The sequence below is a fragment of the Branchiostoma floridae genome, chromosome 3 (assembly GCF_000003815.2).
Source record: "Branchiostoma floridae strain S238N-H82 chromosome 3, Bfl_VNyyK, whole genome shotgun sequence".
NCBI lineage: Eukaryota > Metazoa > Chordata > Leptocardii > Amphioxiformes > Branchiostomatidae > Branchiostoma > Branchiostoma floridae.
The window spans coordinates 27,866,362-27,879,017 of NC_049981.1; the positions used below are offsets into that span (position 1 = coordinate 27,866,362).

At 40.7% G+C, this 12,656-nt stretch overlaps 1 protein-coding gene across 1 annotated transcript; it reads left to right on the forward strand.

Annotated features, from left to right (window-relative positions):
• The first annotated feature begins 350 nt into the window (after positions 1-350).
• Positions 351-12,616, forward strand: LOC118412716 (DNA repair and recombination protein RAD54B-like). Its single transcript, XM_035815743.1, has 17 exons — positions 351-537; positions 2,193-2,316; positions 2,664-3,284; positions 3,860-4,061; positions 4,418-4,586; positions 5,125-5,270; positions 5,459-5,538; positions 5,983-6,190; positions 6,956-7,070; positions 7,500-7,733; positions 8,041-8,131; positions 8,657-8,778; positions 9,214-9,340; positions 9,513-9,616; positions 10,194-10,372; positions 11,153-11,326; positions 11,737-12,616. The coding sequence occupies exons 2-17, from the start codon at positions 2,215-2,217 to the stop codon at positions 11,979-11,981; spliced, it is 2,919 nt and encodes a 972-aa protein (XP_035671636.1). The 5' UTR covers positions 351-537; positions 2,193-2,214; the 3' UTR covers positions 11,982-12,616.
• Positions 12,617-12,656: the final 40 nt, after the last annotated feature.

Below are 12,656 nucleotides of genomic sequence, written 5' to 3' on the forward strand. Positions count from 1 at the left end.
TTGATATATTTGAAGCGAATATATTACCAAATCTGATGAAATATAGATGCATAAATGTGACTACAACAATTTATTTAATACTTTACTGGCACTTATATTTGAATTGATGGATGTAATATTTCAAAGAAATAGTACAAAGAACATAAAGTTACCTCATACCATGTAATGCAAAGACGATTTCACTATAGATTTGAAAGGGGTACGATTAAAATTATTACTGTATTTTACAACTAGAAGCACCTTTTTCCTTATTACAAGCAATCTTTATTAATAATAGCAATAACATATAATTACTGTGCAGAGAATATATGATTTTTAATACACGTAGTGGTAAAAATGCAGAGCAGAGAATTTTTCTTCTTTCACCCTCTAGTAATAGAATGGTATAATCTAAAAATGGCGGGTATTTTGAGCAAGACTTTCCTGAAGTTTTTTGTATGTTTGAACTAAAAACTGATTTGCAGACGATACAGAGCAGAAGAGTTCTATCAGAATTTTAAAACACTGTACAAAGGAAAGGATCACAGTTTTTTACGGGTAAGTGTTTCTACGTTGTCATACAATAAGTCTCCTAAGGTGTAATTAGGGGAGGGGGGCAAGGTAAACGTCTCAGAACCGGGTCTTTTTAGTCTAGCCATGGTCTAGCGGAAAATTAGACGCAAGACAAGGACGAAAACAGCATAACAATGTCCATGAATTTTGAAATTACCCTTCACCACATAGATGTGAAAAATGTATGTCTGACGTGCAACTGTCCCATATGGTCTAGCAAGGACGTTTAACCCTCTTAACACTGAAATTTTTTTATGTATTCCAGAACACTAGCTATAATTCCAGACTTTACAGTATTCAACGGGTACTTTGTGTTTATTATTTTTGTAGCTCTAATGTAAAGAGTAGACTAGGAAAACTATATATTTTTGGAAAGCTCACAAGTTGAACTCAACATTAAAAGTAGAATTAGTATTTTGCCATCTATCTGAGGACAGCAACTGTCATAAAAAGTACTCAGACACATTTGCAAAAGTCCTGAAAAAAGAGTTTCAAAAAAGGGGCAGAGATGGCCAGGGGCAAAAATGCTTGTCAATTATGATAAAACTCTACAGAAATACTCAATAATATGTATACAATGCATTTATGTTGTTAAAATAACTGAAAACTAAATCTGAAAGCATAATTTTACATATGTTCCGTGTTTATATACAAATTTTCACCCCCCAACAAATGAGCCCCCCTCCCCGGCCCCTATACTAATGCCTATTCCAGTGCTAATAAAATGCTGGGAAATGATAGCCAATTATTTTCTGGCTTCTCCTTCTCGTTGATCAGTGAGTGAAATTATGTCATTGAAATAAAGAAATAGGCATCAATGTATCAAGGAAAGTTTCTTTAGTCCTGACCTATCAGATCTGACCTCTGGACATCATGTCAGAACATAAACAAAGAAAGCATGCAATGATTTATGCAGAAAAATAAGCAAAAACACCATCCCATTTTGTTTCAATAAAATCAGCTGCATATTTGCCTTCCTGCCATCCAAAGATTTCCCTGTCATTCCTCCTGCAAGCCTCCAACAAAATCATCCACCAAATTGGATGATATCTATTCAATTCACTAAAAAAACTTGACAAAACTGCAGTCAAAAACCTGCCTCCAAAGTCCATGAAACAGGGCACAAGTATTACACACCTCCTGGTTGGTCATTCCTATTTAGTTACAAGCCTTCTGATTGGTATATTCTGGTACATGGTTCTATTGTACACTTCATAGTTTGAATTTCCCGCCGAAATTCAAGCTGAGCCAATATAGTGGCTCACCGTGTTGAGTGGGGAAAGCCACTATAATGGCTCATATTGTTGAGAGGGTTAATATGTCCTTGGGTCTAGTGGTTAGGATTTGGTGCTCTCACCACCAAGGCCCGGGTTCGATTCCCGGTTTTGGAACCAAGAAATCAAAGGGGCGAGTAGGAACAGAAAGAAACAAACATGCCAACACGCGGGATTGAACCCAGGTCGGCAGATTACAAACCCAGCAGCGTAACCACTACGCTAGAAAAGGCTGATCAGCCGAATGGCGTGGCTGTTTGGCGCTACTAACCCCCCACCCCCACTTTTCTGTTCCTACTCCCCCCTCTAATTTCTTACACTTTGGTAATTTGTAACGTTACTTAAATAAGACTTTCTCCTTATTAGTTTGTGAACCTTCCATTCTACCATGAGACGATCAGCTGCCCCATCCCAGCTTCATGCTGCCAAGAGGCCGAGGTTTAACCCTCCCTTTGCTACACCACAAGTCACCAAGCCATGGGTACAACAGGTATGGATTATAATATTTTAGGTTGCTTGGGAGAAAGAGTCTATTTGTTCACACATTCACCAGAAAGAAACGTTATTCTGTGATTCACATCTTTATGATTCTTTAGGAAGAAATTTTTTCCAGATTCTAAGTCATGATTGGTTAACTGCCCTTCAGCATGTTGTTTCACAGGCACATAACAAGGATTAACCTGAATGATAGGAGCTTACAGATTTGCCTGATAGTCTTAAACTCTCAATTTGAAGAGATTAGAGAACTATTTTCGTCTTCTACAACATGTAAAAGTGTTCTAGAGTCCCATGATCTATTTTGTTGTGAATTTTTGTTTCTATAATCTGTATCTAAAGGAACCAACTAAAGCATCTCAAACAACACCTGTGTTAAGAGGACCAGCAGCTCAGCCTGCATCTTCCAAGTCTCAGCCCAAGCATCGTCTCCTCAGCATTTTAGAAACACCCAAGCCAGCATACCACAATGGAAACGAACCAACCATCAATCACAATAGTTCTGATCTACAGAATACTCCCAACTTCGCTCTATCTCACCTTGACCAATGGGAAGAGGAGGATGAGAACCAACCAGAGGGCACTGTACGACCACAGACTTCCTGCCAAAATGTGGACAATCATAAACAACAGTTACGACCTGTTCTGGGTCAAAAGTTTTCAACGCAAAAACCTTTAGTTCACGTACAACCCAAACATAATTCTGTCAATAGTACAGGCCCTGGAGAGGGTAGTGTTCAGGCTCGGTACTATAATGTCATGTGGTGTAAGGTGTCAGGGAGGAAACACAAGAGATGGGAGGGTGATGCAGTACTGGTAGTGCACAAGAGATCGGTAGAACTGTTAGACACGGAAGGGAAGAAGATCGGTGGAGCGAGTGGGTACAAGGCAACAGAGCTGTCTGAGATGACTGAGGGACAGACACTGAAGGTGGGAGGGAAGGAGGTGGAGATATATGATGAGGTGAGATATGGTATACGTGTACTCTGGTATCCAGCCATGTACAGCTCTGGTCTGCTCCCTGGTGGTTATTTCCTGCCTAAAATTAGAAGTAGACCAGGGCAGTGGCCAAGTGAGTGTTCACCTTGCATTCCGCAGGTCATGAGTTTACTCCTTGGCTGAGTCATACCAAACACATTAGAAATGGTACGTGCTGCTTTCTCTGCTTAGCACTCAGCATTTGGGAATGGGTATCATGGTACCAGAACACACACCAGTGCTAGTCCACTAATCGTGGTGTCACACCACTACCAGCCCCTTGCTGTAGTGATATTAAATGCACCAAGCTATGTGGCCCAAGAGTTATTGAAACCAAGAATCTTTGAAAGATGGCTACTGCCCTCGTCTAAATAATGCAGCATCTTGTGCAGGAAGCACTCAACAGCATACAGAAGTGGATCAAAGCTGTACAAGTCATACTTTGTATGAGATTTCATAGTTAAACAATGGTCTGTAATAACAGTTGATTGATTTTATCATCCATGCCCTTCCACATCTGCATCTTTCATTTTAATATTTGTCTGTCTTTGTTTCTGTAGATCTCCCTTGAAGACTGGAATTCTGGAAAGTGCTTCCAGAGTATAGCAAGCTCTTCATCTCCCGACCCTGCTCCTACAAAGGTGCAGCCTAAACCCAAGCCTTTCACTAACCCCATGAAGGACAAGCAGGCTGCAACACAGAGAAAATCAGCAGGGGGAGGCGGTGCACCGCAAACTGTTGCACCAAGGTTTGACCCTACAGGTGAGAAACTGAAAACATACATTCTGGACCAAAAGATAGTAATATAGAGAGGAATTATCTATCTTAGATAAGAGTAAAAGACATACGCTGTACATTATAAGTTATGTAGAGTAAACTACCAGTGAAAGATATAACATTTCAGTCATATTTCCATGCTTTATTGTCATTGTATATATAAATCAAAATGATGTTTCTCTGAATTTTGTACATAATTGCTTAAGGATTTTGGCTAATTTATGCACAATGTATTTGGAGGCTCATTGACATGCCATCAGACCTTCCCCCTTGGCCATCTACTTGAGTGTAGCTTCAATTTCACAATAGCTAGAAGTATAACCCCTGTGGCCACTTGACAGCTGAGGGGGTGCTGGTGATGCCTCGCCCCTCCCCTGCTCACCAGTGGAAGTACAACCCTGCCGGTCAGCCCCTGGTGGACGTTGTAGTGGACCCTCACCTGTCCAGACACCTCAGGCCACACCAGAGAGACGGGGTCATCTTCCTGTACCTGTGTGTCATGGGCATGAGGTGAGTGGCAGATACTAGTAGTCCCAACAGAACAATGTTCATAATGATAATGTAGCACATGTGTGGTTCTGTGGTTAGCAACACTGTTTCTGGACAGGGAGTAGTCTACATAACGCAGACACTGCTGTCTGGAGCCGTAACTGGTCCTCCCTGCAGGGGAGGTTGGCTCAGGTGGTTGGATGTTGGGTGGACTGCTATAAGCGTGATTTTATCAGTGTAGACTGGTAGGACATAAATGTTTTCACTCACAACTTGACTTCCTAGTTACTGAAAAGCTAGAAAGATTGACTGTAGCTGGCTGCCTCTTTGCAGTCTTCTCACCAGGATTTATTCACAGCGTAGGGGCATCTTAGTACAGCAAAGCCATGTGGTAAGCATGCATGCCTGTGAATTATAGGGGTCTGGGGCAATCCTTACTCTGAATTGTAGACAAGAGAAATATATGTTGCAGACCCTGCCACAGGCTGCTAATAGACAGAGGCTTAACTCAGACTCAAGGGGATGTGGTAACTAATAACACCTTTGCCTTGCCTCCCAGGGACCATCCAGGCCTGGGTGCTATCCTGGCTGACTCCATGGGCCTGGGTAAGACTCTGCAGTGTATCACCCTGATATGGACCTTACTGAAGCAGGGGCCTTACGGGGGCAAGCCAGTCCTGCACAGGATTCTTATTGTCACTCCAGGTGAGATTTTCTAGGATTATTGTACAGTAGGATTGCTATATTACAATGCATAATCAAGATACATAAAGATGTATTTAGAATGAAGAAGGGTGTATTTTCCTCCATATTATATTATATTAACTTCTTTTTTCAATGTTTTTCATCTTCTTTTGAGATCTTACATGTAGATGACTTGTTTTAAATTACAGGTAGTCTTGTCAAGAACTGGGTGAAAGAATTCAAGAAATGGCTGGGGAATGAGCGCTGCAAAGTGTATGCAGTGGGGCAGGTTTGTGTGTTTTAAAATTAATGAGGCAAAGAATAAAGTATTCTTTTATGTTAACTACATGTAAAAGTACTACTGTACAGTAACATATTTTCTCTGCTTATCCTAGTCTTACACTGCTGATTCTTTTCAGTTCTATTGACAGAAACCATTAATCAATCAAGTAAATTCTTTTTATGTATAGAAAGTGAAAAAAAAACATCTTACTGCAAAAGACAGCTTTACAATTTTAGTATTTGTTTATTTCAGGCTCTCAGGCCCATATGACATAGAGACAAACATGAAAAACATAGAATATGTACAACATTTTAAGACAAACTGACAATGTTATGGCTATGTGTAGAGGCGGCGCCAGAGATTGGAGAAAAATGAATTTTCAACGTAATTCTTCAACTTTGCAGAATGATACTAGTACTCATATTCATGTGACATTTTTGCTTTCCCCAGGACAGCAGAGTTGATGAGTTTGCCCGGTCTCCCCTCTACCCTGTCATGATCATCAGCTATGAGATGCTGGTCAGGTATGTCAGGGATATAGAGAAGATCAACTTTGACCTGATAGTGTGCGACGAGGGCCACCGGCTCAAGAATACCAACATCAAGACCACCTCCTCTATCTCAGGGCTATCAGCTAGGAGAAGGATTGTGCTGACAGGTACCTCACTGATCATAGCCATGTTCTAGGTTGTATAATTTTCCCTTTATTTCCAACAACATCTCTTCATCTTGCATGTGATATTCTCTGGAAAAAAATGTATTGTGTGTATTGAGGAACAAAATTTTACTTAGTGTACTTTGCTGTCTTGGTATCCCATATGCTAAATTCCTGTGTTTTTTTTTAGAAAAATCATACACCTTGAAAGATGCACCTTTGTCAACTAGTTTTCTTAGTTCTTGAATTGACAATGAACTTAGGTTAAGTAGATGGGGTCTGCCTGAATTTTCGTTTCTTCTTCCTTATGCTTATTCCTTGACTCAATGGAAAATCTTAAAGATGATATTAATTCATGCTGTCCATGAATCAATCAACTAAGTACAGTGCTCCTTACCTTGGTAGTGGTAGTATAGAGCAATGTGTCCTTCATATATTTTGGTGTCCTACATATATTTTGGTGTGTTTTCAAAATACTAGGTTGCACAACTGAATTTCAAGTTGCACCACCTACTATTCACTAATTTCTGAAAAAAGGTACAATACATGCATGTTTGGCTGATATGAAACGGAGCTGCCTCTGTCTATTTATTTCTTCCAAGTAAATTGACAACAAAATTGAGTTCTGAGGCTCAAAATTTAAGTTGCACCCTGTGCAACCTGAGTTTAGAAGTAAGTTGCACCAAGCAAAAAGTGGTTGCAATGTGCAAGTGTGCAAGTGGGTATTTTGCACGCTGTTCCTACATATGTTTTGTTGTGTTTGTGCAGGTACTCCCATCCAGAATGACCTCCAGGAGCTCCACTCCATTGTAGACTTCTGTAACCCCGGGGTGTTGGGGCCGATCACGGCCTTCAGGAAGGTGTATGAGGAACCAATTGTCAGGTCATTATCTCAGTTTTAAGACCTTCCACTACTTTTCTTTTGAAGATAATTTGGTGGCATGATATTGTATCTTAAAGCATCATGGACATGATTTATGGGTGGTTGCTATTACTGTAGGAACATGTTAAATGTACCTTCTCAAGAATTGGTGTCTGTTCATTAGCAAAGTATAGCTCTATACCAAGGCAGCCTTAGGGAACTATGGAAGAACAAAAGGAATGGGGGATGATGTATAAAAACTCAGTATATGACCTACCTTTTTCATGCCTGGCCGACATTTGGCAACATAGCCCAAACATTAATAAAACTTTGTCAAATCTCTAATCTTGCTCTGTGTCACATAGGGTTCATTCATGGTTTCTATCAAATAACTTCCATGTTGATTTAAGGCAAAGATCTGAAATCGAGATATTGCTGTCACCATTTCAGATCCCATCAGCCCGGTGCTACAGAGGCAGAGAAAACGTTGGGCGCGACACGTGCAGAAGAACTGTCTCGCCTCACGGGCCAGTTCACGCTGCGGCGGACAGAAGACGTCAACAACAAGTACCTCCCGTCCAAGGTGGAGGCTGTTGTCTTCTGCAGACCCACCCCCCTGCAGCTGGACATCTACAGGAAGCTGCTCTGTTCCAGGGTGCTCAAGTCCTTTCTTTACAGCAATAGGTATGGCATAATTTTAAATACCTGTTTCATAACATTGGTGTCTTTTAAACTCCCAACTTGTGCAAACTTAAGAATCCAAGACAACAATCTTTAGTATGATCATCTTACAAAAGACTGCAGCTTTCTTTATCTAAAGTGACCACTCAATTGACCAAAGTAGACAGGTGACAGGGTTTTAAATGCCTAGCTCATTAAGAAGTGTCTGTAATTACTAATAGCCAGTTAGTCCTTATGCAGAGATTCTGTAGTTCAAGTCTGGATGTATGTACCTTGGTGTGATATAGATTTTCTGATGTTGTTTGTACAGACCCACAGATGGCAGTTTACACCTGATGTGTATCTCAGCCCTAAAAAAGCTGTGCAATGATCCCTGCCTGATCTACACTGCTGCAAAAGAGGTATGGTGGTCAGTTTGCTTGAGATCCTCTTCCTCTCTTACTAGTCGCTCTCTCTCTCGACACACACACACACACATACACACACACACACATACACACACACACACACACACACACACACACACACACACACATACACACACGCACACACACACACACATACACACACACACACACACATACATACACACACACACACATACACACACACACACATACACACACACACACACATACACACACACACACACATACACACACACACATACACACATGAATCCTGAGTTTTAATGGGTTGAAATGTTCTGTCTTCTGACCTTCTTTCCTCCCTGCTGCCATACCCTGTGACCAATAGAGAAACAGTAGCCAAATGTTTGAAGCGTGTTAAAGGTTACGTGACTACTGACCAAATTACAGGTCCTGCCAGATTGCAGATCTCTACCGTGACATATCAACTAGTCTTGATTTCAATTTTCATGTTCTTAATGGTTCTTGAGGAATAATCATCCCTGTTTGCTACTCCAGGCAGAAGACAAGGCTCCCAGTTTCCTGGAGGATGAAGATGAACTGTTTGGGTTTGACCAGGTGGAAGAGTCCATCTACAAGGATGTGCTATCACTCTTTCCCAGGGGATATGATCCAAACAGGTCAGCTTCTTCAGTAGACTTAAACGTCTTTTTAAACATGGAAAGTAGAATCACCAAGTCTTTGGTACACTTGGAGAACTGGGGTCACAAGAGCCAACTGGAAGTTTTGTGCCAAGAACTTTATGGAGAACAATGTATACAACTGATCTGCATCTGTGATGATGCTTGTAGATGTTTGATAGATTGATTGTTTGATTGTACTCCTGTTTTCTTCAGGATACTTTCCAAGGCTGTCTCCAGCATGGAATTTTTTCCGGTCAACTCATTGCATGGGAGCCCACGTTAATTTTCATTGTTAAATCTGTCCTGTTAAACTTTCATTATATTTTCATTAATTTCACGTCACAAAATTTAGATTTTAAATAATTAATTGATTATTTGAGAATTTACAAGTCATAATCATACACTGTGTAATCTGTGCTTGTTCCCTAACAGTTCAAGTCCAGAGTATTCTGGTAAGCTGCAGGTCCTGGCTGACCTACTAGGGTCCTTGTACTCAGAAGGACCCAGAGAGAGGATTGTGGTGGTGTCCAACTACACACAGACCTTAGACATGGTACAGGTACGTGTCACCACACTTGAACATCAATACAAACTTTCAGCTCTATTAAGGAGTCCATGATCAGTGAAAAGCTTGGTGAATTACTTGAATCTTCTTCCAACAGACACGTAGCTTCATTTCTGGAATGTCTTAAACATTTTCCAGTCCTGAAATGCTTTCTCCTTTATTCTAGGGGCTGTGTAAATCACAAGGTTATGGTTATCTAAGGCTGGATGGGAGCACACCTACTGGCAAGAGACAACAGATTGTGGAGAGATTCAACGACAAGTACTGCAGGTCAGGATATGTTGTAATTACAATTTCACCAGTGATACGAGCAATTGTAAGGATGATGGTATTCTTACTTTTAAGTTCAGATACTGAGCATTGCAAGAGTTTTGTGGGATGTTCACTGGTAAAACTCACTGACACTAATTTTAGGGACAAGAAAGAACAAAACACAACAGAACACTCTGGATGCTTTTTAGACACGAATCAATTTTATTTTAACTGTCAGTATACTAAAAACAAAAACTAAGATTGGATACTAAGGTTCATCCCATTTGTAACAACTGCCGGCCATCATCCAAAGAATGTAAGGAGATTCTATCCCTACTTACACCCACCCACAGTTTAATTATGAGCCATCCTCGTTGAGGTGATCATGTTTCAATACAAAGGGCAGCATCTCAATGGAGTGAAATAATGTGCAAATGTTGATTATTTATAAAGGAAACATCTGCTTTCTCATGTTGTCAAATGTGTCAAAAACACAAAAATTCTACAAAGGGAGTTCTAGGACAACTGGTAGTCAGCTCCTTCTGATTTCCTCTCTTTGGTTCATCTCTCCCCTCCCTGTATGTTGTTTATATAGAGACTTTGTGTTCCTCCTGAGTACCAAGGCTGGTGGGGTGGGGCTGAACCTGATCGGAGCGTCTCGCCTGGTCCTGTACGACATCGACTGGAACCCCGCTAACGACCTGCAGGCCATGGCACGTGTGTGGCGGGACGGCCAGCCCAGGGTCGTACACATCTACAGGCTCATCACTACTGGTAAAATAACTTGTTGTTTATTGCAAATGTTTAAACTTTGTTCCAACACAAAGAAGGGACTCACCATAGATTTTTCTTGTTGTATGTTGATTCTTGAGTATCTTGTTGTTAATCTATTCATCTATTCTGGCTTCACATAGTTCTTGCGTACCATGTTACTGGAGCTAAACGTACTAGTATCATGTTTAGCATACATGTATATAAGATGAACATCCTGTGTATAGATTCATTTAGTTGTGTCCAAAGTGATTGTCTGCAATGGACATTGCTTTAAACGTTGACCAGGGAGGATGAAAGAGACTTGGGAACTATAATAGGTCTACAGGGCTATTTGCATCAATACCAGGCCATATGCAACAAACTAGCGTACTGTGTTTACCTTATTTGCATGTATACATAAATGTCGATTTGGGCAGGCATTACCATGCTACCCAAACACACAAAAGAAATAATTCCTATGAAGACAAAAATGGAAGCAAAGTTTCATATGACATTTAATGACCATTTCAGCCCAAACATTAAGACATATGTCCAGCCTCCAGGGAAGGCTTTTTTTCTAATTAAGTTTAGTTCAGACTTTTGGCATCTCCCCTGGAACAAATGATGTGTGCTTTTGCTATAGGTCTATTCAATGTTTATTTATTAAGTGAACCTTTTCTTGGAAGAAGGGTTTGTAGTTACTGCAGATATGATGTTCTGTGTGATCCATGATTGTCAGAGGTCTCCAATTAGACGCAGGTAACATACTTGTTGAACACATGACTCTCTATTTTCTAACAGGAACCATAGAGGAGAAGATCTACCAGCGACAGATCAGTAAACAGGGTCTGAGTGGGGCGGTGGTGGATGCCAAGAGCTCCAGTAAGGTGCAGTTCTCAGCAGAGGACCTGAAGGATCTCTTCACTCTACATGAGGACACAGACAGTGTCACACATGACCTGTTGGACTGTGCTGGTAAGACATCATCATGTGTTTTCTGGACCTGGTAAGGGATACATTAAAAAAATTGTATGTGTGTTTGTATGTACATGTCGGAGTGCATGTGTGTGTATGTGTATCACTCACTCATCCTCACTGCATATCAGTCTTCCCTGTGTCCTTGTATGTGTATGTGTATGTGTACATGTTTGTGTGTATTTGTGTGCATGTATGTATGTACAATCGCTGTATACTTAGTGATAATCAATCTCTTTCTATTTGGGTGTGGTCAGCAGTTTCACCGACTGCAGTGCTGCCTTTTCATGGTAGGTGGCACTGCAAGATGTGTTCCTTTGGGCTTGACATCATAGAGGGAAATGTCCAGCGTTTGCTTGCAGATAGATATTCTATTGGTATGATCCAGATACACATCCTGTGCCTTGCAGTGCCTGGTGGTGACTGTTCAGGCTGCCCTGGCTCAGACCGACCCCAGACCAGCGCGGTGTCGCGCCCCTGTCAGCTGGGCCAGCCCCAGTCTGCCAGCCTGCTGAAGTCTAACCTGTCCATGGCAGAACTGCTGGGGTGGACACACTACAGGGGGCCGCTGGAGCACCAGGACATCCAGGACTACCATCTGTTGTCTTCAGCAGAGAACATCAGCTATGTCTTTGTCAATGAAACTAACAGTTAACAATCTTAGTGCCTCAGATGTAGCTGATAATATTATATTGAAACTGATATGTTATACCTGTTAAGTATTCATAAAAAAATATCTAGGATGTCAGAGTTTTATCACGTACCAGTATTTGCAAAGCCAAACTACATGAAAATATTTCAATGAAGGTTGGACATCCATGCAATAAAGTACACAATTCCAAAGTTACTTTTGTTCAAAACATTTGGATTGTGTAAATGATATGATTAAAGTAGCAAGATCCAGTTTATAACCTTATCTTGAAGCACTCTCATGTAGTGTGTAGTTTGTGAGGTATTATTTGCAATGATAAGTGGAACCAATACAGTAGTTGTCAAGTAGTTGGTCGGAAAACGGAAGTTGTTTTCAGAAGATGTTTTCAGAGAGCAAGACAAGGCAACTAGATGTGTATTTTACACCTGTCTACCAACAATGTATGCCTCATATAGGACTTCAACTATTACTAAGTTATCTAGTACTTCCAAAAAATTCTGTACCATACTGCTGACAAGAGCCTACTGAAAAAGATACAGGATAGGATATAGCTATTTATCTCTTTTGATATGACTCAAAGAACTTGAAAATGTCTATTTGTAACAAATGTTGATAATAAAAACTTGATGTAACACAAATGTTGTCCTGTAAATTACTGGACATCAGTTGATTCAGAAC